The sequence below is a fragment of the Amborella trichopoda genome, chromosome 11, assembly GCF_054954075.1.
Source record: "Amborella trichopoda isolate Santa Cruz 75 chromosome 11, AtrichopodaSantaCruz75HAP2 v2.0, whole genome shotgun sequence".
Classification (NCBI taxonomy): domain Eukaryota; kingdom Viridiplantae; phylum Streptophyta; class Magnoliopsida; order Amborellales; family Amborellaceae; genus Amborella; species Amborella trichopoda.
In genome coordinates, this window is record NC_142346.1 from 43,195,171 (window position 1) to 43,221,221 (window position 26,051).

Sequence of the window (26,051 nt, forward strand, 5' to 3'; positions counted from 1 at the left end):
TACAAAAACCCAAGCTCAATGCAAGCAGTAAGAAATCAACCCATTCAACAACTTGTAATAACTTAAGCACTACTTGAACATACATGCACCACTGATGCATCCACATCCCAACCTAAAAAATATACGTTATTCAACAATAAAACAACATTGTTGTTTGTCTTTTAAAACATTTGTGTGTTCTCTCTCTAAGATTATAATGGCACACAACATTTATGTGTTATCTCTTAAGACATTTGTGATGCATATCAAGCAACATTCACAATTCATGCATCCATATATAATCACGTACAAAACCAGCCCATTCAACAATAACTTGTAATAGTTTAAACATACATAATTGAAAAACCTTTAACAAGGACTCAAAATTTGTGGCCACAAAATAAAGTCCATATCAAATGTAGAACAAGTTCTAATTAGAACAAAATAGTGTCCATAAAAGTTGTTGATTTTTCATGCATTATTCTTTTACAGGTTCACCTCAGATGTTGCATGACAATGAAAAAGACAAATACAAGAAGAACATTAGTTATATATAGGAAATACAAAATATCTCGTAATTAGGTCAAGTCAACAATGCCAGCTTGTTGTACTGCTATCAATTCATTATTTATTTGGTGTTGTTCTTGTGATTCTATGGGTAACTCCACTGTGGTGTATGTCGGCATCTCAAATTTGCCATGTTGTTGACATCTGCTACATACTTATCACACCATTGGAAGAAATTACAAGCATCATCCTAACACCGATGACATTTACTCTTCTAAACCCCCGTTCCCCGCAACCCCGGTCTCCTTCTCCATAAGTTCAATGAAGTAGCCCTCTTCTGACTGTGTCCATTGTAAGTTTGTCTTGCCTCCCATATTCTCATTCACCGTACTTAATGATGTGTGTGGACCCATCCTATTATAAGAAAACAACAGATTTGTTATATTCTATATAATCATTCAACACCACACATCCATTGCATATATTATTATGTACCATGCTCCAATATAGTTTATACAATTACTAAATTCTATCATTCGTTACATCACCACTCATCCTCTCAAAAGAGAATTGTGAGAGAGAATCATGAATTAGAGCACATACAAGCACTAAAATGCATAAATTCCAATAAAATTTAGCATTAGAGCACATACAAGCACTAAAATGCATAAATTCCAATAAAATTTATTTAGCATTAGAGCACATACAAGCACTAAAATGCATAAATTCCAATAAAATTTAGCATTTTATTCATAAACAGGAAGCAAGATTAGCACTATATCACAGATAAAATACTCAAATAAACCCAAATACAAAATAACCAAAACTGTGAAATTTACCTGGATTGCAAAGAAGAAAGCTTGAAGGGAGGGATGAGGGGCAAGAATTCTACGGAGAACTGTTTATCATAAACAACGAAATTATTTTTCCCTACAGAGAACAATTTACCACAAAACAAAAGTATAATCTTTATTTGGCCGGTTTATAAGAATGAATAAGAAAAAAAAGACGACGAAAGAAACAATCAAAGTTGAGAAGTTCCAAGGACATTGCTGGATAAAAATGCAAGCATAACACTTGTCACATTCCTAATATATTTCACTTCGGTCCCATTTCATCTGATTCTGTGGGTCATTTGAACTTGACATGTTGATAAAAACCCTAACCTTTTATCGAGCAATTCAAATCATTATTGTGGTAGCATTTGCTACTGCATCAAAGGTTTTACTCATTGCTTTGGTTATTGGGTTCAAATTGAAAGAAGAGAAGAAAAACACAAGGTGAGCTTCTGTTTACTCATCAATCTTATCTAATAAATGGCCTTATGACCAATTTTTCATGAGAAGTTGCATTCATTTGCTGCTTTTTCAGTATTTTTATCTCTTTGTTTCGTTAACACTTTGCTGAAGTCATTGTTTGAATGACTCAAAAAAGCAAATCCCAGAAGTTGAAGAGCAAAGAACCAATATGATAAACTCCTGCAAGAAAGGATCAAAACAAATAACCATAGATAAGTAGCAGAAATATTAAATAAAAAGAAATTGAAATAACCAAAACATATCAAATAACCAAGAACCAAGAAACATAAACCTCTTATACAAGTAGAAACCAATTCAAAAAACCAATCCTATATTCATTCTATTTATTCAAAACAGGCGAACGAAAGGATCAAATCAAATAACCATAGATCAGTAACAGAAATATTAAATAAGAAGGAATTGAAATAACCAAAACATATCAAATAACCAAGAACCAAGAAACACAAACCTCTTATACAGGTAGAAACCAATTCAAAAAACCAATCCTATATTCATTCTATTTATTCAAAACAGGCTAACGAAAGTCACTGTAAGTAGAATCCTTATTTGGCCACTTTACAAGAATAAATAAAAAAAAAAAAGACGAAAGTGAACAACAAGAACCTGTAATCACCCAGTACAATCCCCTTTCCCCTTTAAAACATGACCCAACAAAAGAACCAACTGTTGGAAACCACCAACATTTCAGCCAAGCCCCGAGAAAACCAATTTTTTCTCTCCTAAGACTAACATTCCCCATCCGAGTAAGATGCAATCAATTAACAAATTTCACAAGATCGAATCACTTTGCTTTAACCAATGTTTGAAAATGGGGCTCAGGAGAAAGAACTCACCCCCTTGCAACTCAGTTGAATCTTAATCAACTCATCAAAGTCTATGTTGAGTAACCCAATGAGCCAAATAAACAAAAAAAATAGAAACATTAGTGAAAAATCTAAAAAATCAGAAAAAAACCAGAGAGAAAAAACTGATCGTAAAGGAAAAAAATCATGGGATCCATTTTTACTATGTTCGGAACCTAGAGAAAAAATCAGAGAGCAAAAAAAAACCATGGGATACAGAAAAAACCAGAGAGAGAAAAAAACTCAAGGGAGAGAAAAACTGAGATGTACCTTTGTGAGGAGGCTCGTAGGCACAAATAGAAGGCGCAAGATGGTCTCTTTTCTATGGCTAGGGTAGTCGGGGGTACGCAAATACCTCGAGAAAGATGAACAACACAGATCAGAGCTCAATAGGAAGGAGCAGAGCTCAAGGAAGATATCCAACGGAAAGAGAGAGAAGGATGAAGAAAATCAGAGCTCAATAGCATACCTCAAGATGAATAACACAAAGAGAATCAGATCTCTTCGCTTCCTCCTCCGTCTTCTTGGACCCTTGAGTGTGATAGAGAAGAGAAGTTTACAGTACTCAATAGAAAGGATCAGAGCTCAATAGCAAAGATCAAAGCTCAAGAAGAGATGAGTAAACCCTATTGAGGGCTGAGTGCGAAGAGAGGGGTTTGGCTGATAGCAGCCTGGTGCGAAGAGAGGGGTGGCTCAACGGCTGATAGCGAAGAACATAAGAAGAAGAACCTGGTTTAGTGCACAACTTATCGGGGGTGAAGTTTTATAAAAACTTCTAATTTCAAGTTCCGACCTTTTGATCGGAACTTTTTTAACGCGCAAAGATGGGAACATAAACAGTAAAGTGAAGTTCCCTACTTACCTTCCGTTTTTTTATCAAACGCAGAAGATGAACAGTATTAGGTAAATTCCAACTTCCAGGAAGCAACTTCCTGTTATCAAACACGTCAAAGGAAGCAATCATAGGAAAGGGCAGATCCTTCAATCGTGCGACGATTACGTACTTTCCATTTCTACCAACACACTACACCTTTAATAATTTGCCACAAGATAGACCCCAACTTTGGTAGGACAGGAGGAACCAGCTGAGAGATGATACCAGCATATCTTGAGGTATAGCCACCCTGGATCCTAATGCACAAAGAAAGAATTCCCAAATTTTCGAAGCGAAGTGGCAATGAACGAAGAGATGTGAAACAGATTCACCATCTTCTTTACACATCAAGCAAACGTTGGGCAGAATCCTACCTCTCTTGATGAAATTCTCTATGGTCACCTTTTTTTGCCTAGCCAACCAAATAAAACACTGAACTTTATGAGATATAGGCCACTTCCAAACTTGCGTAATCTGAGGCAGAGACCATCTATGGCAATCAAGGAATAGAAGAGAATACATGGCCTTCACCGAAAATAATCCATCCTGTTTATGCTCCCAAACCATCTCATCCTCAATACTACAAGAAATCATTGCTTCCTTCAAATAAAGCACTGAACAACTTATATGTTGTTGGGTTGTTGGGGCTACATAGAAACATTTCCAAATAAAAAAATTGCTTACTTTAATTCTAAAATATAAAGGAAGAAGAAGAGTAAGAATTTGGGTCTGAATTTTGCTCGTTATTTGCAAGTTTGTATTAACCTTGTAAAATAGAGAGGGGAGAAGAAGAAGAAGAGTAAGAAAAGGTCGTTTACATGGAAGATCCCACAATTCATATTTGCATATGCCAACCTCAGGGATGACGGAGATGGATCGCGAGCCGTCGATCTTTCCCCTGATATATAGTAAGAGAGCAGCTCATGATCAATGGGTCAAAACTTGAAGCCCAAAAGGAGCGAATCAGCTCCCTTCCATATTCTCACCGCTTCTTTTCTCTTTCATTTTGGCTGCACTAGGTCCCCACGATCCAACTTAGTTGGACGGTGGTGATTGCATAGAAAGTACATCTTTCTTTAGTTTGGGAAATGTTTATATAGAGACTAGGCTCTAACCAATCAAATTAGAGCCTACCTCAAAACTTTCACTAGAAGAGGTTGTTTTGATGCCCAAATATCATCAAACTGATCATCTCGACATCAAGATGCATGGACATGAGAAAAAATGGATTTCAAGTTTTGGAAATAGTGCATCTTGTAACGCATTTTTAGACTGTCAATTTTCAAGATTTTCAAGTTTTCATAGATATGCTTAATCTACATTAGTTTTGAAGCTTTTAAATATAACTAAAGATGAAAATATACTTCAAAGCTATCACAAAACATTTCAGTATTGAAACCATATTTCTCGACGCTATTTGAAGGTAGGCTCTAATTTGATTGTTTAGAGCCTCGGCTCTATACAAACCGCACCCTTTTAGTTTTGGTGTATAATATATAATGTTAATTTTCTTCTTTTTGCTTGAGAAACCGATTGTGTAGTATCACAATTGGTAGATAAGCAACCCAACACCCTGATCCGCTTCTTAAAACACTGAGTTCAACCAAACTGTTATCAAGTTATTCAACCAAACTGTCATCAGTTTAAAGAGGGTACAAATGAATACCGAAAGAAAGATTAGGGCAAGGATATGGAGTCCAAAGAGCAAGGAAATGGGAGTACACCAATAGAAGGAACTAACAGACTGAATTTTAATGGAATTTAACTGTATAAAGGAGGAAAAGGGATTCAAGGAGTTACATTCATCTCACTTACTCAACTCCTGGCAAAACTATTAGAGCTATACTACAAGGATTAAGACCCACTTAGAACAGAAACTTTAAGGGAATAAAGAAACTAAGGGTGACTTCTGAAATGTGATCCAATGGTGTACCCGAGAGGCTTCAGCTCCAAGGAGGCTTGCTACCATGATGGCCGAAATCCTAGATATCCCTAAAACCAATCAAATTAGGATCAATCACCGCCATGGGAAAGCTAATACGGAATCAGATGGTCTGGCTTAAGGAGGTGTTGACCATATTGAAATGGTGGTAAGAGGTCCCTTTTCACTATGGTTCTATTTTACTTGAGGACTGGCCTTTACAAATTATCTAATCTGTAATTTTTAAGGCTTGTTTGATAACTGGAAGCAAGTTCATGAACTGCTTATGGAGGTGTTGACCGTATTGAAATGTTGGTAAGAGGTCCCTTTTCACTATAGTTCTATTTTACTTGAGGAATGGCCTTTACAAATTATCTAATCTGTAAATTTTAGGACTTGTTTGATAACTGGAAGCAAGTTCATGAACTGTAAATTGGAAGTTCCTCCTTGCTGGGAAGATATAAGTTATTGTAAGAAGTTCCTGGTTTTTGTGTTTGATAACCTCTTGGGAAGTTACAGAAGTTCCTGGTTTTTGTGTTTGATAACCTCCTAGGAAGTTAAAGAGGTTCTTGGGCCTCCTCTATAGGGTTCCACTGGCTCATATTGCTATGGTAATCTTTAACAATTATAATAAAAGGTTGATTTCTTTAAATTAGATGGTACTAAATATTAAGCATAAATAACTAATAAAAAGTACAAGGCATTATAGCTCAAACATAAATAGAGAAAATGCAAAGAACGCCAGAACAAAGTAACACAATGAATTTTAGTAATCATTGGAAGCTCAAAGTACAATTCAGTAACCAAGTTCTACAACAACGAGAATGCAGATCTATATCGTCTAAGACGCTTTAAAGAGAAACAACGCAAAAAACTGTCACATAGAGCTTAAGGAAACTCAATGCGTTGAATATGCCAAAACTGTACAAAGTAAAACGATCATAGAATTCAACATAAAAGATCAGAATAAGAATGCATTGACCACAAGTCAACATGCTGAACTGTATAGCATTTAGCACACAAAAGGTTCCCAAGGATGCAAAAAAAGACAATGTTGGAAATGTACAAGCTCAACCAGAAACATAACCACCCTGTACTATTGAACCATAACTAAAGCATAACAAAAGAGAGCATAATAACAGAAATCTAATCAAATCCTATAAAAAAAAGCAAGATAATTAGTAAGGGCGTATTCTTCAAGAATAGGTTTCTCTTAGTTCAAGTTGTCTATAATTCAAATTCACATTCATAAAAACCCAAGCAAAAGGTGCATGGAATATGGCAGGTATACACAATCAGTAAGGAGCTAAATGGGCAATGAATTAGACCAGATAGCATAGAAATAGATAAGTAACACAAGAAGGAAGTATCTCATATAAGAAGAGACCCAAGGTCTCATCTGCGGTTAAAGCAATGTCTTCCATTATGAGCCATCCCATATGAAATGTCATAATCAGAACATTGTCATCAAGTCCACCCCCAGCTAATGCTCTCTCTCTCTACACCCACATATCGCATGAAAACATCTCACCTGATAACTTCACCTTCCCCTTAATGACTACTCATGCTAACTATGTGATGCCATCATAATCATTGCAGCCAATCTTATTGTTTCTTTAAAACCAATTACAGCTGACGATCCTTACAGTAAATAACAGATAGGATTCTAATATTCATGATAGAGTATTGCCACAATTTGCAGCATAATGAAGAAAACCTTCTCAATAACTCAGTAATAACTTTCTAAAGGGCATTGAAAAGGTTAATGGATAAATTGAATTGTCATCCAAACGACATCCGAGCAATTTCTCAAATAAGGATGTGACATGGATTAGTTAAACAGAAATACAGAAAAAATGACAAACAACATTTTAATTAGCCATGAAAGTAAAGTTGATCACTACGGAAATCAGTGTTCAATAAGAGCACTGAAACCAAATCCTCATTCATTATGAACCCGAAACCACCTTCCAATTTCCAAATTTGACATGACCATTCCCAAAAACTAAAGTTTCTTGACAGAAGTCCTACCAAACTAAAACCAATAATACTCATTTGATGTGAATAGTCACTGAAAAATAGCATATGGGTGTCAAATTTCTTCTCTCTCACGGTGTCATGGCATGGACAATAGTCACTGTGCTTGGTCTCACGGAACTCGAAGAAGTTGGGGATGGTGGTCTCATAGTCTCTGACAGGTTGGGAGTGAAGGATCAGAGTGGTGGTGTTCAAAGTCCATAAAGGGTCCAGATTGGTGAAGAGCAAGGAGATCCAGCCTTACCCCCATTACCAAAACAATCTGCAGTTGAATTGGAGAATGAGTTTAGGATAAGAGAATATGGTTTTTTGTGGAGATCTGAACCAAGCAAGCAGGAGAAGAGGTAGAGGAGAGAGATACAGGAAAATATGAATTACCCAAGCTAATCAAAACCACTTTTTTGACGGATTACCCAAGCTAATTTGAAAATCTGAACCAAGTTTTTTTCTAATCCTCTTTTTTAAATAAACTATTTTTGGAGTGGCTTCTCTAAATAATATTCGATTTGGAGCTCCAAAAGATTGAAATCTTTTGCATTTGTCCAAAATTGAGTTTGAGGGTTGAGCTTTCTTGGAGCTCTAATTCAATTTTTTCAATTTTTTATGGGATTGTTTCCATAATAAAAACAATATAATAAATTTTAAGGTTTGCATGAACTAGGGTGATGCTAATGTAGCGTCTCACATTGAATCAAGCTAATAAAAATTACAGCAGTCTGGAATGAAGTATATTGATTCCAACAAGAACCCAAACTTGTGCATCCATATTCTTATCATGCAGCCAACAAACAAGCCGTCTAATATCTTATCATGCAGACAACCAACAAGCACTCTAATACGGATAGATTGTCAGGGAACTTGATTTCAAACACTCAAAACAATCAGTTAACCCTGAATCTAGATTTACAACATAGAAAAATAGCGAAATAAAAGAACCAAATTTATAGGAAATAAAATAACCAAATTTATAGTAAATAAAAGAACCAAATTTATAGTAAATAAAAGAACCAAATCACGAAATAAAAGAACCAAGTTTTTTAAAGTAAATGAAAGAACCAAAGTTATGTTCAAACAAAAATACAATGACCATGACAAGGGTGAGTAATAAGTGTGTTATCCACAATTCTTTTCTTAAAGAAACTGAATTTATCAGGAAGACATGGAAGATGCAACTAGAGCTTAAGAATGAATTCTCTCTCATTGGTATCAGACAATTACAATTAACAGTTGGGTAAAAAAAAAAAAAAGGCTACCCAAGAAGTCTTCCATGGTTTCTCTGTTGGATAAGTTTGCGAACCTCAAGCGGATTTGTGGCCATTGAGCTCTTAATCAAGGGACGAAGAGGTTGAAAATATACAAAAGATCTTTTTCGTTCACAAAAAGGATGAGTGGTTCAAGTTTAACTTCACCTAATTGGTAAGATATTGTCCCCTAGTTTAATACAGGCCATCCATTTTACGAAGTTTGAATGGACGGCTCAGATGCTGGCAAGCCTGTACCATTTTAAATATGGCCCGCCATCTGAATCCAAGGCCAAACTTACTACTCTCAGCGCTTCCGGCACACTCTGAGCTACTATAGAAGTTCAAATCTCTCTCTCTCTCTCTCATTAACCATTATTTACATCCGGCTGCACCCCATGATCTCTCTCTCTTTACACAATCAATCCCACTACACATTCAAAGCCACCACATGTTTTGTTTCCTCCTCTCTCTTCTTTTGATCAACCTCACAATATATGATGAAACTCAACACTATAGCCAACTACAGCCAGGGATCTTTCTCACCCCTCTCTCTCTCATCATCTCCCTCACACACCAAACATCAGCCCACCGATTTGCCGCTGCATATATATTTGAAAGCAACACATAATTCCCACCATTGTGAGGCTCGATATCAAAAAGCCTCTTGGCCACCATCTCACCCAACTCTATGTGACCCTGGAGCCGACATGCACCTAATAATGCACCCCATGCACCCACATTGGGCTGAATAGGCATCGTTTTCATGAGCTCATAAGCCTCTTCGAGCCTACCAGCTCGACCAAAAAGGTCCACCATGATAGCATAATGATCACTAGAAGGGAAAATCTGGTATTTCTCTGACATTTGCTTGAAAAACCGGCGCCCTTGGTCAACCATCCCTTCTCTACTACAAGCTGATAATGCCACTATGAAAACCACACCATCAGGCTTAATCCCTTCATTGAGCATCTGAGAGAAGAGTTTGATGGCTTTTTGGCCATGCCCATGTATAGAGAGCCCATGTATCATAGAACTATAACACACCAATTCTCTCTCTAGGAGCCCTCCGAAAATTTCATATGCTCTCTCTAGATTTCCGCATTTGGAGTGCATATCGATCAAACTGGCAATCATTTGAGCTCGCCCCACCTCCATTTTGTTTGCATAAATAAAACCATCAACCCATTTTGCTAAGCTTAAGCTACCCAATTGAGCACAAGCGGACATGACACTCACCATTATGTGTTCATCAGGTTTCTCACTTTTTGTTTGCATCTCGACAAAGAGTTTTACAGCCTCATTAGGCTGACCATTTTGAGCATAACCAGATATAAGAGCAGACCATAGGAACACGTCTCGTTGAGCCAATTGGTCAAAGAGAAACCTCGCTGAGGGCATATCGCCACTTTTAGAATAGCCATCAATCATTGTAGTGAAAGAAACCATGTTTTTCTCTGGCATCTCATTGAACAATTCACAAGCATTTGATAAATCACCTGATTTCACATAACCCGAAATAATGGCATTATACGAAACCAAATTTCTCTCAGGCATTTGATCGAACAAATTTCGAGCCATGACCATGTTACCAGAGCTTGAGTACCCAACAATCATGGCAGTCCAAGAAACTATGCTTTTCGTAGTCATTTTGTCAAACACTTTACATGCACACTGCATATTAAAACATTTACCGTATATATCAATCAAACCAGTTTGAACAAACAAATCCGATTCAATTCCTCTCTTCACTATTGTAGAGTGAATAATCTCTCCAATCTGAAGAGATGGTTCGTTAGCACAAGCCTTAAGAAGAGAGGGAAAGGTATAGTTATCAGGTTTGGTGTTGCTTCGCTGTAATTGTGTGTACAAGAAGATGGTCTCCTTGAGAGAGCAAGACTCACAGTAAGCTTTGATGATAGAGTTCCATAGATAAATATTAGGGTACGAAACCTGGTAAAAAACGAGCTTTGCATATTGAGCCCTTCGAATAGAAGAGCAGTAACCAACGAGCAATGTGGCATAGAAGTTGCTCTGATGTAAATGATTTCTGAAGAGGTGACCATGAATTTGCTGTAGGGCTTTGAAGGTGGTGCATTTTTTGAGGAGAGTGCAGAGATAGAATGGGTTCGGATAAGCTGTTTCTCTAAGTATTTTATCAGGTGGAGTGGGAGAAATGGGGTTTGGTGAATGGGGGTTTTTGCAAAGGGGAGAGGGAGAAAGATGGTTTGGTGAATTGGGTTTTTTGGGTAGTTCATTGGGGGAAGAGAGAGAAATTAATGAATGTGAGCTCAGGGGGGATTTATCAGGAAGAGAGAGAGAAAGGGTGGGTGGCGAAGAGAACTCCTCTGATGGTTGATCAGAGGTTGAGAGAGAAAATAACGTTGGGCAGATGAGTTTTTTTGTTGGTTTTTCAAGGATAGACAGAGAAAAGTTTGTTGCTGAAGTAGAAGCACGGGGAAAAGTCATGGGGAAAAGTCATATGGTAAGTTGAGAGAAGGCAAGTTGAGAGAACTAAATTGAGAGAAGTCATGGACTTTGAGTGAGTGACTAGTTACTTGCAGAGGGAGTCGGGGTTTTAGGTCCACTACCAATGGCGGGTGATTGTCGAACAGTGGGTGATTCAGAGGCTTCATTTAGGGGCTTCCCAAGACATTACATCTCAAGCTAAAAGATTTCAGGGAAAATTGGGGATTTGTCACCTGTTCAACTTTTTCCCACGGCTCACTGTCCTTGTTATCACACTGCGAACAAATCAAACACATGTTCGTCTTAATTTACCACAACATCACGACGAAAAGCCAAGTCTACCTGTTGTACCTTGTAACATGGTCGTCGCCTCCCCCGCCCTTGCCCTTCTTCTTCAGGGCTTGTTCTTCAGCAGCTGATAGATAACGTATACCATTAGCATATTAAAAAAAAACCTTTGAATGATTTAATCGGCAATTTTTACAAAAAATAAAAAATAAAATAAAATAATCGGCGTTATTATGGGAACAGGTTTAAACGCGCTTGTTTTTATAATACGATTTAAGGTTTAAACGCGCTTGTTTTTATAATACGATTTAAATCAAGCCCAAAAATCGTATTTTTTTTTACCTATAATTTTTATGAAAGAAAATTTTTTATTTTCTTCCTGTTTTGTGTATTGCAGCCATTGCTAATTTCATGCTTCTGCAAAAAGAATATTATTTCAAAACAAAAACCTCAAATACAGATTTTTATCCCCACTATGTTCTTCAAAGCCACATTGGAGATTAAAGGCATGGTTTTTTTTGTTTCCCTTTTTTTTTTAAACTTAAACAAATAGATGTAGATTTCAGTTGTTATTATGGGAAATCATTGTGTAAATGAAATAATACTGTTTATAGCAAATCATTTTGTAAAGTAAATCATTGTGTAAAGAAAATCATGTACATGCAGATTTATGTGATTATTTGTGATAATTGTTTTTATGAAAATACGGTTTATGGTACAAATTAGAGCTCAAAACATAGTCTTTCACTGATGAATGACTGAGAAGCAGAGAGTGTGACTACAGTACCAAGTAATCAATATTTTGTTTTTGACCATGTGATAATAAAGATAAACAATATAGTAGAAACTGTAAACTTACAGGAACAAGCAATTGTACATATAGGATTAGTTCCCCAAACCTAATCTTTCAGCTCTGCTTGCTCTTTCCCAATAAAATGAAAACCTCTTCCTTTCCTCTCTCTAAAAATAATATACTCAGGACTTTCTCTCAAACAACATTCCCAAACAGAGAGAAAGACCCTCTTCAAACTATCCCAAATCAACATCCCATCTTCTCTTTTTCTCTCTAAAAATCAGTTAGGCATCTCATCTTCCCTTTCTCGCTCTAAAAATTAGTTGGGGCCTCTTCCATTAGGGTTTATGAAGCCCATGACCTCTTTCTTCTTCTCTCTGCTATGAGCGCAGCCCCATTTTCTCTCTTCTTTTTTCCTTCTCTCTCTAAACCATAAAGACAAGATGTGAAACCCAAATTTCTACTTGCCTCTTTTCAATTAAAGAAATTTATAAAAGGTTATGGTGTGGCCATACTATAGTTAAATAACTGTAGTGAGAAAACAAAAATCGTGTTTTTTTTTTGGTACGTGTTAAGGAGGTGTGATGTTTAAATATTTCATAAATAAATGAATAAATTTATGTAGTATATTTGTCTTATATTTGGTTTTGGTATGTAATAAGTAGGTGTGATGTTTCTTAAAGTATTTAATGAGTATATTTATATGGTATATTTTTTATATATATTAATTAATTATGTATTTAATATTAGATAATTGGATGATAGCCACGAAGCATCTAAATTAATTGACTTAATTATATTAGTCTAATAAAGTTTTTATGGATAATTAATTATTGATGGCTTTGACATAATTTTTTATTGTTTAGAATTTCTAACAGTATACATTTGTCTGATTTTTTGAGCCTAATCCGATATATTAGCAATATCTTTATATGAAATATTTTTGCCTATCCGTATTTTACCCAATTTTTTCATCTAACTTTTTAAAATAAAAACGATTTATTTCGGATTTTATGGTGAGCCGATTTATTAATAGTCCCCAACTTGCTAACTATGGCGTGATCCAACATTTTGGTAAAACTAGTTGTTTGTAATAGGGTATATTTTAATATAAGAATACATTAAGTTATTATCTCAAGGGTGCAGTTTGTGTATATGAAGCTCTCAACAATCAAAGTAAAGCTCACCTTCAAATAGTGTCGAGAAATGTGGTTTCAATACTGTAAATCTTTGTGATAGCCTTAAAATATATTTTCATCTTTAATTCTAAATTTTAAAAAAATAAAACCTTAAAAATGATGTAGATTGAGATCTATGAAAATTTGAAAATCTTGAAAATTGACAATCCAAAAATGCGTATAAGATGCACTATTTCCAAAACTTGAAATCCATGTTTTTTCTCATATGCATCATCTTGATTTTGAGATGATTAATTTAATGTATTTAAGCATCAAAATAACCTTTCTAGTGATATTTTTGAGGTAGGCTCTAATTAGAGCCTCGACTCCATATAAACTTTTCCCTTATCTTAGTATAATATGATATTATCTAATTAGAAAAAATTTATATAAGGTTGCAACCTTAAATGTAGAATTACATATGCACCTCAAAAATCTATCGAAAAATGTTGTTTTAATGATAAAAACCTCTAATTGATCATCTCAACATCAAGATGTATGAATATGAAAAAAAAAAAGTTTTTGAGTCTCGAAAATAGCGCATCTTGCAACACATTATCTAGACCGTCCATTTTTTAAATTTTTATATATTTATAGACCTACTTGATTTTAACCATTTTTAAAGTAAAATTTTATAATTAGATATGAAAATAGATTTTAAGATCATCCTAAAAAATCTTTACATAATAATTATATTGATAAAATTTGAAAGTGCACCTTAATTGGATGGTTTAAGGTTACAAACTTATAGAAACCGCACTTTATATTATTCTATTAATATTAAATTATTGTGTATTTTATTACAACGTATCTAAATCATCTAATTTGTTTCTCATGAACTTTTTCCAATAGGTAATTTTAACTGAAGCGATACGAATATATAATCATCAAATAATAAAATGAATGGCTAAACCGGTTTAACAATAAAGTGGCAGAGAGGATTGGTTAGATACGGGTTGTTTTACGGTTTATTCTGAAGTCACCAAAATGATTGTTTTTAAAACCTGGTTTTAGGGATACAAGAATTTGTATACCCAGAAATACATAACCCGGTTTTGAGAAATAAAGGTCCCAAACAACCTATTAGATAAGACAATCTAGAGTGAGAATAATAATCATATTTAAGAAATAGCAATTATCATAAAAGAGCTTGAGATGAAGACATTCCATAGTGAGAAGAACAATCCTAAGGTGTCACTTTAAGGAAAAAATTTATATAAGGTTGTAACCTTAAAATGTAGAATCACATATGCACCTCAAAAATCTATCGAAAATGTTGTTTTAATGTTGAAAAAACCTTCTAATCGATCATCTTGACATTGAGATGTATGAATATGAAAATAAAAAAAAAGTTTTTGAGTCTCGAAAATAATCCATCTTGCAATAGATTATCTAGACTGTCCATTTTCAAGATTTTCATATATTTATAGATCTACTTGATTTTAACTATTTTTAGGATTTAAAATTTTCTAATTAGGTATGAAAATAGATTTTAAGATAATACTAAGAATTTTTATATAAAAATTACATGCTAAGATAAATTTTAAGGTACCCCTTAATTGGATTGTTTAAGGTTGCATCCTTATAGAAACCGCACCCGCCACATAAATAATTAAAACAATTGATCTAGAACTCTTGAATCAAGTGTCTTGGATTTCATAAGGCTCAGAGCACTATGAACCATTTACAACAAAATAGAGATACACACTTACTTCTGTTTAAAAATTATTTATGAAATATTTTCATTTATAGTGGATAGTTTGATGTATTTAAGTTAGAAAATTATTAATTTTTTAATAGCGATGAAATTTAAATTTTTGTCATTGTCAAAGAGACAGATGCAACTCATGGGTTCGAGAAACTTTTCTTTTTGAGATATTATAATATATATATATATATATATATATATATATATATATATATATATATATATATATATAGTTATTTTTTCATATATAAATCTCTTTGATCTTAGAGCATTTCAATTATTCCAAAAGTTTCAAAACTTTGCAGACCTAATTGAAAAGGAAAAGGAAAAAAAAGAGCTTAAGCAAGAAGCAACCATATCCTTCAATAATCAGTGATTATTGCTCCTGTCCATTTCCTGAATGATAATTTCGAGCAACTTAATGTTTCACGAGGTTTGCATATGCATAATCTTTATACTGTAGAAGTAAGATGTACATCTAAAATTTTCTTAAAGTGTAGTTCAAGTGTTGGAAACCTTAAAATAGCTTTAAAATCTATTATCTTTAAGTTATAAAATTGAAAGTCTCAAAACAAATAAAGACTTGAAAATCAATAGTCCCGATAACTTGTTACAAGATCATTTTTTAAGAAAAGTTTTTAGGGTAGAAACTTTTTTAAAGACTAAAAATTCATTTTTTCTTCATTTCCACACCTCTCAAAGTCGAGAGGATTGCTTGGAGGGTGAACACTCTTCCTAAAGGATTTTTTATATGCACCTTACTCCAATAGATAATGTTGCAACCTTGCAAAACTTTTTCCTTCAGGAAAAAAAAGTTTATATAAAACTCAAGCTCTAAACAATCGAATTAAAACCTACCTCAAAAATTTCACTAGATGTTGTTTTGAACCCAAATATCCTCAAATAAATCATCTCAAAATCAAGATGTATGGGCATGAGAAAAAAAATGGATTTCAAGTTTTGAAAATAGTGCATCTTGTAATGCATGTTTGGACCGCCAATTTTCACGATTTTCAAGTTTTTATAGATATGCTCGATCTACACTATTTTGAAGCTTTAAATTTTATAATAAAATATAAAAATATATTTTAAAGCTATCACAAAGATTTCCAGTATTGAAACCACATTTCTCGATACTATTTGAAAGTGCGCTTTACTCTTATTGTTTAGAGCCTCGGCTCTATAAAAACCACACCCTTTTAATATTTCATTCAAAGACTACTACTTAACCAGAACACAAATAAAACTTGCATCCCGCCCATGAACAGTATGCATATCTGGCAACTCTTTCAACTACAGTTCTAGGCTAATAAATGCCTCATAGAAGTCTAAACCAACTTATCCAGAGGCTCATAAAAAAAAAGCAGCCAAAATATTATTCAAAGGAGTACAAACAATATACCCAAGGAGCAGGACCACAGGTCAGAGTGGTTCTGATACATAATCATCCAACTCAAATCTGCTCATCAGAGAAGACACAAAAGATTCATTTGCTAGTTCACTGCTTGCAAGGGAGAAACAAGGACTTTCATTCCTTCTTTCCAATCCCATGAGACATATTGTAAATCCCTCGAGCCTGCAAAACAGAGAGGAAATTCACTTTCTTGTTTTTAGAGCAAAATAATTGAGGATGAAAAACATAACTTTGATGAGAAAGAAATTACCATTATCAAGGGGAAAAACAGAGCAATTACTATGATCACTTGAAACAAAAAGATAAAAGCTTACAATAAGAAACCCTGTTGTGACGGCAAATGCAAGGGGTATGGCAACAGAGGTGATCTTATCATATGGCCCTTTCAAGTACGTATATTTGTGGACATTCTGAAAGTATTGCTGCTTCTTAATAAGCCTTTCTCTTGGGACAAAGGGTGGTTCAGTGACTTCCCCCATCCTGCAAAAAGTGGGGATTGATGCATAACACTTCTAAGAAGATATGTTTCTTGATAAGCAAATTGAAGTACCTTAAAAATTGTAGGAGAAAATAGGTTTCTTGATACACAAATTCGAGTACCATAAAATTATAGGATACATAAGTGGCGAATTAGAAGGAATCCAATATCTAAAAGAACAAATTAGATGACAATAGTTTGTCTTTGGGCCTGGAAATATATATGATTCACGCTAACATACCCCGTGCTGTCTGGCCACAGATTATATGCACTTCTAATTGATCTCAAGAACAATTATGAAAGAGATTGCCATTTATATAAAACTCCATGAGACTCTGTACTTCCATGAGTGGATAGTTGGAAGTCAGAAATTGAGTTCCAATGCTACATCCCTTATACACTCCCTTATACACCAGGCATATGTCAAGAAGGTGAAGTTTGATAAATCAAGGAATGAGCACTCACATCAATATGTCATATAAGGCCTGCTGCCCACACACATGCATGAGTGGATACTGTCAGCCATTGAGATTTACAATAGAAAGATGGATAGAATTTCTTTGGAGCAAAAAGGCACACAAAAGCTTCAGCTAAACAGTAAACGATGACCCATATTCTAAGAAAAAGCTTACTTAATGATAAATTACCTTTGGTCATGTGCGCCTACTTAAATGCCATAAAACCAACATAGAATGAATTAAATACTATTGGCATCACTCATATGACCCAAAAAAAAAAAAAACAGTGAATATAAAAATCCCATTTTCTAACATACTTCCAATTCCCAACCTAATTCGATAAGTAAGATGAGAAAAGTATATAAAAGGAGATATAGAAACATGAGTGAATTTTTGTGCTAAAGCACAAATAATCATCATCCGCTAGTATGCTGGTAACGCAAAATTCAATGAACATAAAAATCCCATTTTCTAACATACTTCCAATGCCCAACCTAATTCAGAAAAGTAAAATGAGAAAAGCATATTAAAGGAGATACAGAAACATGAGTGTTTTTTTTATTATTATTATCTGTATGAGTGCATTTTTTTTTTAAAGTAAAAGTAATCATCATCCACTAATACGCTGGTAACACCCACTAATTCTATCAAAACAAACTAGGATCTACTATCACTTGCAAGGTGAGCTACAAACAGAAAAAAAAAAACATAACCTTTTTATCTTCACCAAGGGACTCATGTAAAAACAACTGAAACATCCGGGAGAAACAATCATCCCTCATTCCATTAGAGCTGAAAACAACTACATAAACGGAAAAGGAATTCAAACTACAGTCAAGTCTTTCTAAATAATCCAACCCATGCCCTGGAAAACCTAGTGACTACCCCACCCTTCTCTTTCGAAGCACTCTTTAAATTCCTCAGCAATGGGCCTTAAAATCACGAATTTATACACATCCAGTGAAGCAACTGCCCTATCAAACCTATGGACTCCTCAAACTCATGTACTCTTTGAGAGCCAAGCACCTCACAGCACACCAGATGCCAACACCCTATATCCCAACTCGATAAATGGAAACTCCTCTCAAGCCCCTAAATCTTATCAGTAACTGGTACAATTGAAGGAAAGGTAAACAAGGAGGGACTGTTCATGGTGGGATTTAACCTGTCAATCTACCCTAAAAGCAATAAAAGCTTTACTTTCCAGGATATCACCTCATCTCAACCACTGCACTGCAAAACTCATGCCTGCCAGGAAAAGCAGAAAGCACTATATAGGATAACAGAAACTTTACCCATTCCAATACAGAAAACAACACACACTATCTCAACCTTATCAACAAATTCATCCAAAAGGCCCACTTGTCACCTTAATTAACCTCTTCCCCTAAACTAATACCCTTTGGCAGCTTCTTGAACAATTAACAACAACAATACCACTTAATGAAACAAAAAAAGTAAACCATTTATATGTGACTGGTTGACTAGAAATAATTACTTAAAGATAACTACAAGCAAAAACTTTCTAATAGCAAGATATGTTCAATTGATCTAGGATTCCAACCCATATTTCAACATTCAAGTAATTCAAAAGGAACCAATTATGAGACCATCCAATGTAGAATTTTAGTAATATGAATCAAACATATAGAAGAAAAGGAAATAGTTCCTCTCCATTGACAAAATAAATGATCATCCGCTCAATGTTTTTTCTTTTATTGGTCACAGTTTGTTTATTAGCAATCCGACATGATACAACCCAAAAGATAAGCGAAAAAGGCTTTGTACATGAGGCACAACTGGAGTTTTTTGGGTCAATATAAGGTGCACCCCTAATGAGCTCTTTCCTGGTGAGGGAGCAAGCTCCCACATTGGCCCCAAGGGAGAGAGTCCTCAAGTATTTTCATCATCACATCCATGACCTGGGTTTGTGGACATGCCTAAACTCATTTCCTAATGTTCAAATAGAGTCATCCTCTATCCTGAGAGGCCAGTTATACCTAGTGAAACCTCGTAAATCCATTAAAAGGGGCTTGGTTTTAGCTGCAAAAGAAATCCCGGAATTCTAAGGATCCATAGATGCCCAACATACGAGGCCCTAACTATTCTTAATAACTGCCCTCTCTATTGCCTGGATAATCAACTGAATCCCCGTCAGAATTATATTACACTGTTTCATAACTTGACTTTGGGCTTGGCTATGGTTTCTCTCAATAACTACCAGTCGCAAGACATCATTCTGCTTCCAAATAGATGATGGGAGCCTCTATTCTCTCACATAATTTTAAACAAATTGATGAATATATTTACCGTTGAGGTGTTTGAATTGACTTGTCTTGTTATATCAAATGTCAATTTCATGCCCATACAGAAATAAGAACCTTTGCAAATACTATTTCAAATTTTCAATGTCCAATGTTATATAGCATACATTTTAAAACTGGTTTTTTTATTTTTCTTTTTCTTTTTTTAAAATTTTTTCTCTTTCCAAATATCATTGTTGCACCGACATTTAAAATTCTGAAGGCCAAAAAGATTCTTACCAATTCACATATTCTCAAAATCATCCTGTTGCACATAAATATACTGTTACGGCGATTTAAGTGTAACTAAAATAAGGGAGCCCTTGTAACATATATATCCAAGTCAAGAGTCCACCAATAGATTGCCAGAGAAGCACTAATGTTGACTTGATGGATATCAAAATGAGACCCGTCTAGATCACCTCAGTGGATAATGCAAGGACAAGACTGAAAGAATCTCCAATGAAAGTAGGATAATTTTTTTTTTTTTCTTTTTTTTTTTTTTTGTGTGTGTGGGGGGGGGAGGGGGGGGGTTGGTTGGGGTGGGTGGAACTAGGATAATGTCTCACACCTACTTGGAAGTAAGAGGAGTCAAAGGTTTTTTGAGGTCATGAAGTCAGAATCCCCAAAAGGCTCCTCTCTCTGAAGGAATTTATATCAGTGGTGCATAGACAGCAGGTGCCAGGGTATGAAATGACTCGAGGGTCCAACAAAACAACCCAATGTTCGGTTTTTTTTTTTTTTTAAGAGAACGCAACAACTGAAAGTTCCAAATGGATATACATTCGTAAAACAGATACTGTTATATCACATAATTATGAAAAACCAATATGACATGTGTGTAATTAAATTATTTTCAAAAAAGGAAAAAGTTTATATAAGGTTGCAACCTTAAAATGTTAGAATTAAGGTGCACCTAAAAAATCCATTGTAAAAGGTTGTTTGAAAGTTGGAAAACCCTCTAATTGATCATGTCGACATCGAGATATATATATATATATATATATATATATATAATGAAGTCAAGTCTCAAAAGTAGTGCATCGTGCAACACATTATATGGACGGTTCATTTTCAAGACTTTCATGTGTTTATAGATCCACTTGATTTGAACCATTTTTGGAATATAAAATTCTATAATTAGAGATTAAAATGGATTCTCAAGCTATCCTACAGAAATTTTGACATCAAAATTACATCTTATGATAAAATTTGGTGGTGCACTTTATTTTGATTGTTTAAGGTTGCAATCTTATGCAAACCACACCATGCAAAAAATAAGCATGAATTATTGTAACAATGATGTTGTTGTTAAATTTTACTAAGTAACATAATATATTTGAAAAAATCATTTATATAAAGTATAGAATCAATTTTATAAACTTTGATGTGCCATATAATGAAATTTGTTTCTATATGTAACACCTTATTCACATATAAAAGTACACCAGCAACAACTTCCTATGTCACACATTTAAGATAGATGCATGTCTATATCAACATAATGGCAGAGTAATATTGTAATAACTCAAATTATATGACTTTACATTGTAACCCTCAGCTTATGTTACAATTTAGCGGAATCCACCACCATACCATATGAAGAAGTTTCGGTCTTGTCCAAGACAAGGACTGAACAGTTCCATTCGTTGAGGCGTCAGTCTCAACCGACACAACAACATAGGCTTCAAGATCAGCAGTTTCAGCCGCCGAAGCTTAATATTGAAATAACTCAAATTATATGACGGCATCAATTTAAATATAATAATGTCAAGAAGTGTGGAAGTTCAGAAGTGTCAAAATTATGTCAATCACCGAAACAGCAAGCAGAATGAATTTTTGAGTTAGTGTCATTTTATTCACATCCCAGACATGACCATCAACAGAATCAAGCCCAAAAAATTAACGTTTAGGGGATCGACTACTATCCAAAAAGATTTCTTAAAAATTACTGGTAGTGAGCTGTAAGCCTCAAAAAGCTCAAGGGACAAGGGCAGCTCAACCTCGGCCCCACAAAGGACAAACCAATGCCCCAACCCAGATGACAAGCCCCCACAAGTTATTGTATTCCATCAAGCCAAAATAACCCTCTGAAGGAGGGGGCCACAACGGTTCTCCATCTTCCACCCTGAAAGCCTAGCCCAGATTTCAGATACATGAAGACACCTTACCTGTAGAAAAATTAGCCTTCAAGATTGAGATATTCAGGCCTTTCCTCCATTTCTCACACCTTGAGTTTTCATCAAACAGGACATTTCTAACTTTTTTATCCTAGTTTTGGAACCTTCCCAACTGCTGCTGAAATTGTTGTCTGTCTTTGTAGACCCTCTGTATATCTACCATTCCGATTTTAACATATGTTCCATTATGAACCCAAAACTTCGCAGTCCACCCTGAGCTTTGATCTCCTATGGAAACTCTTAAAAGCATCTTGTCTACATTTAATTTTGTTTCTATGAAACAACCCTTGCTGCCTTCAAAAGTTTATATCTTATGCATAACTCTCTCTTTGTCCAATTCTTACGCAGGTTTTTCAACTTCCCCAAATGGGAATCCACTCCAACTAAACCTATATCAACAAACTTCGATTTCTCTCAATAATTTAATCAATTTTCCTGACTACTCTCTCTCTCTGCCTTGAGCAAAATCATCAATGGTAACTTGGGGCATCACCATACCTCCCCAATCATAACCAGTAACCCAGTTCCATCCCATGCTCCCCCACAGTCAGCTTTGGTATGTCCCTTTAAAAGAGCTACAGGGAGGGCCTCCCAACTATAATTGAACTTACTGATGTTAATTTCACGCTCCATCAATTTGGGCAGGAAATCAAACTCCATAACTTTCATACATAAACTTCAATTCTTCATTACAATAGCCTCTAGAATTTTGTGAAATCATTTGAAAGAAGATACCTGCCCATGAGGCCCTATACAATACTTCAATATGTTGAGAACATTTGTTCATTCTTATAGATTACAATATTGCACCAAACAAAACAAAAACAAAAACAAAAAAGGGAAAGGAAAAAAAGAAAGAAAGAAAGAATCACAACCATGTCCAATAGTATTTAACTGCCACATTTTTTTTATAAGAAATTTAAGCCACATAGAGAAAATCCCAAGTTTATTATTCATTCTTTTACTTATCCCAATTGATTCATTCATGTTTATCTGTACCTTCAGATAATATCGTATTGTCAACGTATCAATATCACCCAATTTAACTGTTGAGCCAATTTTTATTCGCCAAGCTCCCAATTACATGGAAACTTTCCTTACTGGTTTTCACAACACTTCTCTGTGATTTCCAATTGCCCTATCTAGACCCCTTTTTACAAAACCTTTGATATAATTTGCAAGGACCCAAGTTCTGTTGCATGTGCCCATAGAGTGCCTTCAAATTTGACGGAATCTCCATAGGGAATCCGTGCCCTTGTACATGATGAGGGATTTTTAGTCACTTCAAACGTGGGTCTCTAAAGGCTTTCCCTCTCCTAGACATGTCTTACAAATTATGTGCCACGTTAACAAAAGAAATGATATTATAAATTGATTTTTCTTGCAATCAATGAAAATCAATCATCGAAAATACTAGAAAAAAGTTGATGCTCTTTGGACAAGCATCGAGGCAATTATCTATTTCGCCATAGCCATAGAAATGTTCAACAATTTCTAAAAAGTACAATCAACTAAATAAGCACTAATCATTTTTCTATGGTAATAGATTACTGACAAAGTGGGAACCTCATGCTTTCCCGATACTACAAGAAATTCTGGAGTATAGGAATATGAGAATATAACATCACCCACAAATGATCACAAATGAATCTCACATTGCTATGAACAACCAATAGCAGTAATAAAACTGATAATAATCAACAATAAAGCTGACAATAGAAGTTAGCATGAAAGTAGTTTCATTAAAAAAAAAAATTCACTGGTGCATAGTATCCAAATACAAACAAAAAATAGTAACCAGTAATCTTGATTTCAAAAGATTTTGGCACTTGTGATGAGGAGACAAGTCATATTTTTTTCAAAACAAATCCTCTTATTATGGACTAAGAAGATCTCAAAATGAATTCCAAAACAAATCTTCTTAAATGATGCCTCAATCATATGAAATGGTTTGAGAAGTAACCAGGAAAAAAAACACGAGAGAAATGCTTCACCAAAAAACTCAGGAAAAAAAATTGCTGCACCAAACAATAAGCAAATAACTTGGGGTTAAAATCAGCAAAAAAAAGGGTATGAAAATGTTTTATGAAGGAACAAGCAAAAAAAAATGCAAAAGAATGCTTCATCCAAACAATAGAAGAAAAAAATGCTTCGCCCAAAAAATAGCAAATAAATTAGAGTCAAAATCGGCAAAATGCTATGAAAATGTTTCAAGAAACTAATCAGCAATAAAATTCTTCACCAAATAGCTTGGAGTTAAACTTGATTTTATCATTTAGGAACCAGAATCAAAATGGTACAGAATTTGATTTTATCGTTTATGAACTAGAATCAAACTGGTAACAAAAATAAACACTATTGAGCCACATAACAACCAATAAACATTGTCAAAAATAAAAGAAGTAAAATAAAAACCTGATTTTCTAGATATTATAAGAGAATAATCAAACAGTAGGAGCATCAAAAATGGAGGCTTGAGGGCGGCTTGAGAAAGGAAAAGTCTCGCACCAAAAGTCCCCCAAATATATCAGAATGAGAAAAACAACAAAAAAAATAAAAATAAAGGTACCTCTTTCAGCTGAAAACTCTCGGATCTGAGACGCTAAACGATCTCGATGCCAAGAACAAACTCTTCCAGATGATTCCTGCAATCAATTGAAGAAGATGGCCGTGGGTGCTCTTCTCTCCCAAACAAGGGCAGAAAAGGGAATTGAAGGTGATGCTAAAAAAATGGCAGAGTGAATTTTTATATCAAAGATGACGCTTAAGTGAATTTGCACGTAAAAGAACACTGTTAAATGATGCTAAAACAAAAATGGCTGAATTTTACCTAAAAGATCAACGTCCGATGGGAAAGAAACACGGTGTGGGAGCTCCTTCTATTTCTATTGCAGCAATGGCGGTGACAGATACACGCTCGAGAGAGCCCGAAAACTTTCATACTCCCGTGGAAGTATACTGTAAATTTACTCATGTAAAACCGGGGGTATAGTCTTGAGACAACAAATTTTAGTCATTTAGCCTCATGATTATGGTTTTTTTTCAACTGTTTGGGTTTGGGCCTCAAGCGAAAGTCACGTCTCATAGTCTCAGGTTACAGGTTTTCATATTTTTCTCACTAGTTTCTAGGGATTTAGCCTCATCATCATCATCATCAAAAATATTTTCGAACTATTTAGGGTTTGCACATGGATTTAGCCTCTTTATGGGAAACATTTTGATATTATTGCACCAGTAACAAAAGTAAGGAAAATGTTATATCAAAACTCACTAAAAATTGTCGTTCGAAAAATATTTAAATCGATCATATAGGCCTTGAACATTATAGTTGTAAAAAAAAAATGATTTCAAACTCTAAAAATAATGCATATTGTAACACATTATCTAGATTATCAATTTCACCTTAAAAATAGGTGTTCACGAATCTACAAGATCTAGAATATTTTTTGAAACACAAAAATTATAAACAGTGGCACAAATTGATTTTAGAGCCATCATAAAAAAAATTGGAAATCAAACTTTACTTTTTTTTTCATAAAGCTTAGGCACAAGCTGAGTGGGTAGCACAATATAGTCCCTCCTCAAAAATTGTACATTACACTTATGCAAAATTAATCAAAGTCGAACATACACTATACTGTAGTGAAACAACAATAAAGAACTTCAATTGTTTAACTTCTAGGCAATCCAACACACATATCCATTTAAAATTTAAGAAATATTATATATACCTCCCCCCTTCATATTTTTCTATCAAATTAAAACGCTTCTATCTCATCTTTCCCACACACGACTTGGATTACTATAGGTCCGTCATTTTATGAACGCAGACCGACAGGTTTTGTCATCTGTCCGACAGCTTGTAAAGCCGGTCCGGCATAGGAGTATGACAATTTGTTTATGCAGTCCGACATAGGGGGTCCAGCAGTTTGTTTATGGGTTATGAATTATCTTCGATCTGGCACTTTGAAGAGTGCAGTTCGATGACCGGTTCTCGCAGTCTGACGTGCTTTTCCCGATTTGGCACTATGGTTTGAAGCCCTAATTCGGTGGTCCACATCA

At 34.8% G+C, this 26,051-nt stretch overlaps 2 protein-coding genes across 13 annotated transcripts; both read right to left on the reverse strand.

Moving 5' to 3' along the window:
* Window positions 1–365: 365 nt before the first annotated feature.
* On the reverse strand, window positions 366–12,652 carry LOC105421741 (putative pentatricopeptide repeat-containing protein At5g37570). 11 transcript variants are annotated; one of them, XR_016044895.1, is made up of 5 exons: window positions 12,377–12,652; window positions 11,541–11,604; window positions 8,733–11,464; window positions 1,326–1,964; window positions 366–900 (listed from the first exon to the last, which is right to left on the reverse strand). XR_016044895.1 is itself a non-coding variant. In XM_088852443.1 (3 exons), the coding sequence occupies exon 3, from the start codon at window positions 11,187–11,189 to the stop codon at window positions 9,234–9,236; it is 1,956 nt and encodes a 651-aa protein (XP_088708569.1). In that variant the 5' UTR covers window positions 11,190–11,464; window positions 11,541–11,604; window positions 12,377–12,652; the 3' UTR covers window positions 8,653–9,233. The 11 variants fall into 11 exon arrangements, 3 of the variants coding, with proteins under 3 accessions (XP_088708569.1, XP_088708568.1, XP_088708566.1); XR_016044893.1 differs by having other exon boundaries at window positions 12,337–12,652; XR_002283402.2 differs by lacking the exon at window positions 8,733–11,464 and having other exon boundaries at window positions 1,326–1,384; window positions 12,337–12,652.
* A 3,641-nt stretch (window positions 12,653–16,293) lies between these two features.
* On the reverse strand, window positions 16,294–24,846 carry LOC18448274 (cytochrome-c oxidase/ electron carrier). Of its 2 annotated transcripts, none has more exons than XM_006858361.4 (4): window positions 24,820–24,846; window positions 24,559–24,634; window positions 16,885–17,050; window positions 16,294–16,732 (listed from the first exon to the last, which is right to left on the reverse strand). In XM_006858361.4, the coding sequence occupies exons 3-4, from the start codon at window positions 17,047–17,049 to the stop codon at window positions 16,685–16,687; spliced, it is 213 nt and encodes a 70-aa protein (XP_006858423.1). In that variant the 5' UTR covers window position 17,050; window positions 24,559–24,634; window positions 24,820–24,846; the 3' UTR covers window positions 16,294–16,684. The 2 variants fall into 2 exon arrangements, with proteins under 2 accessions (XP_006858423.1, XP_011628561.1); XM_011630259.3 differs by having other exon boundaries at window positions 24,559–24,711.
* Between the last annotated feature and the right edge of the window lie 1,205 nt (window positions 24,847–26,051).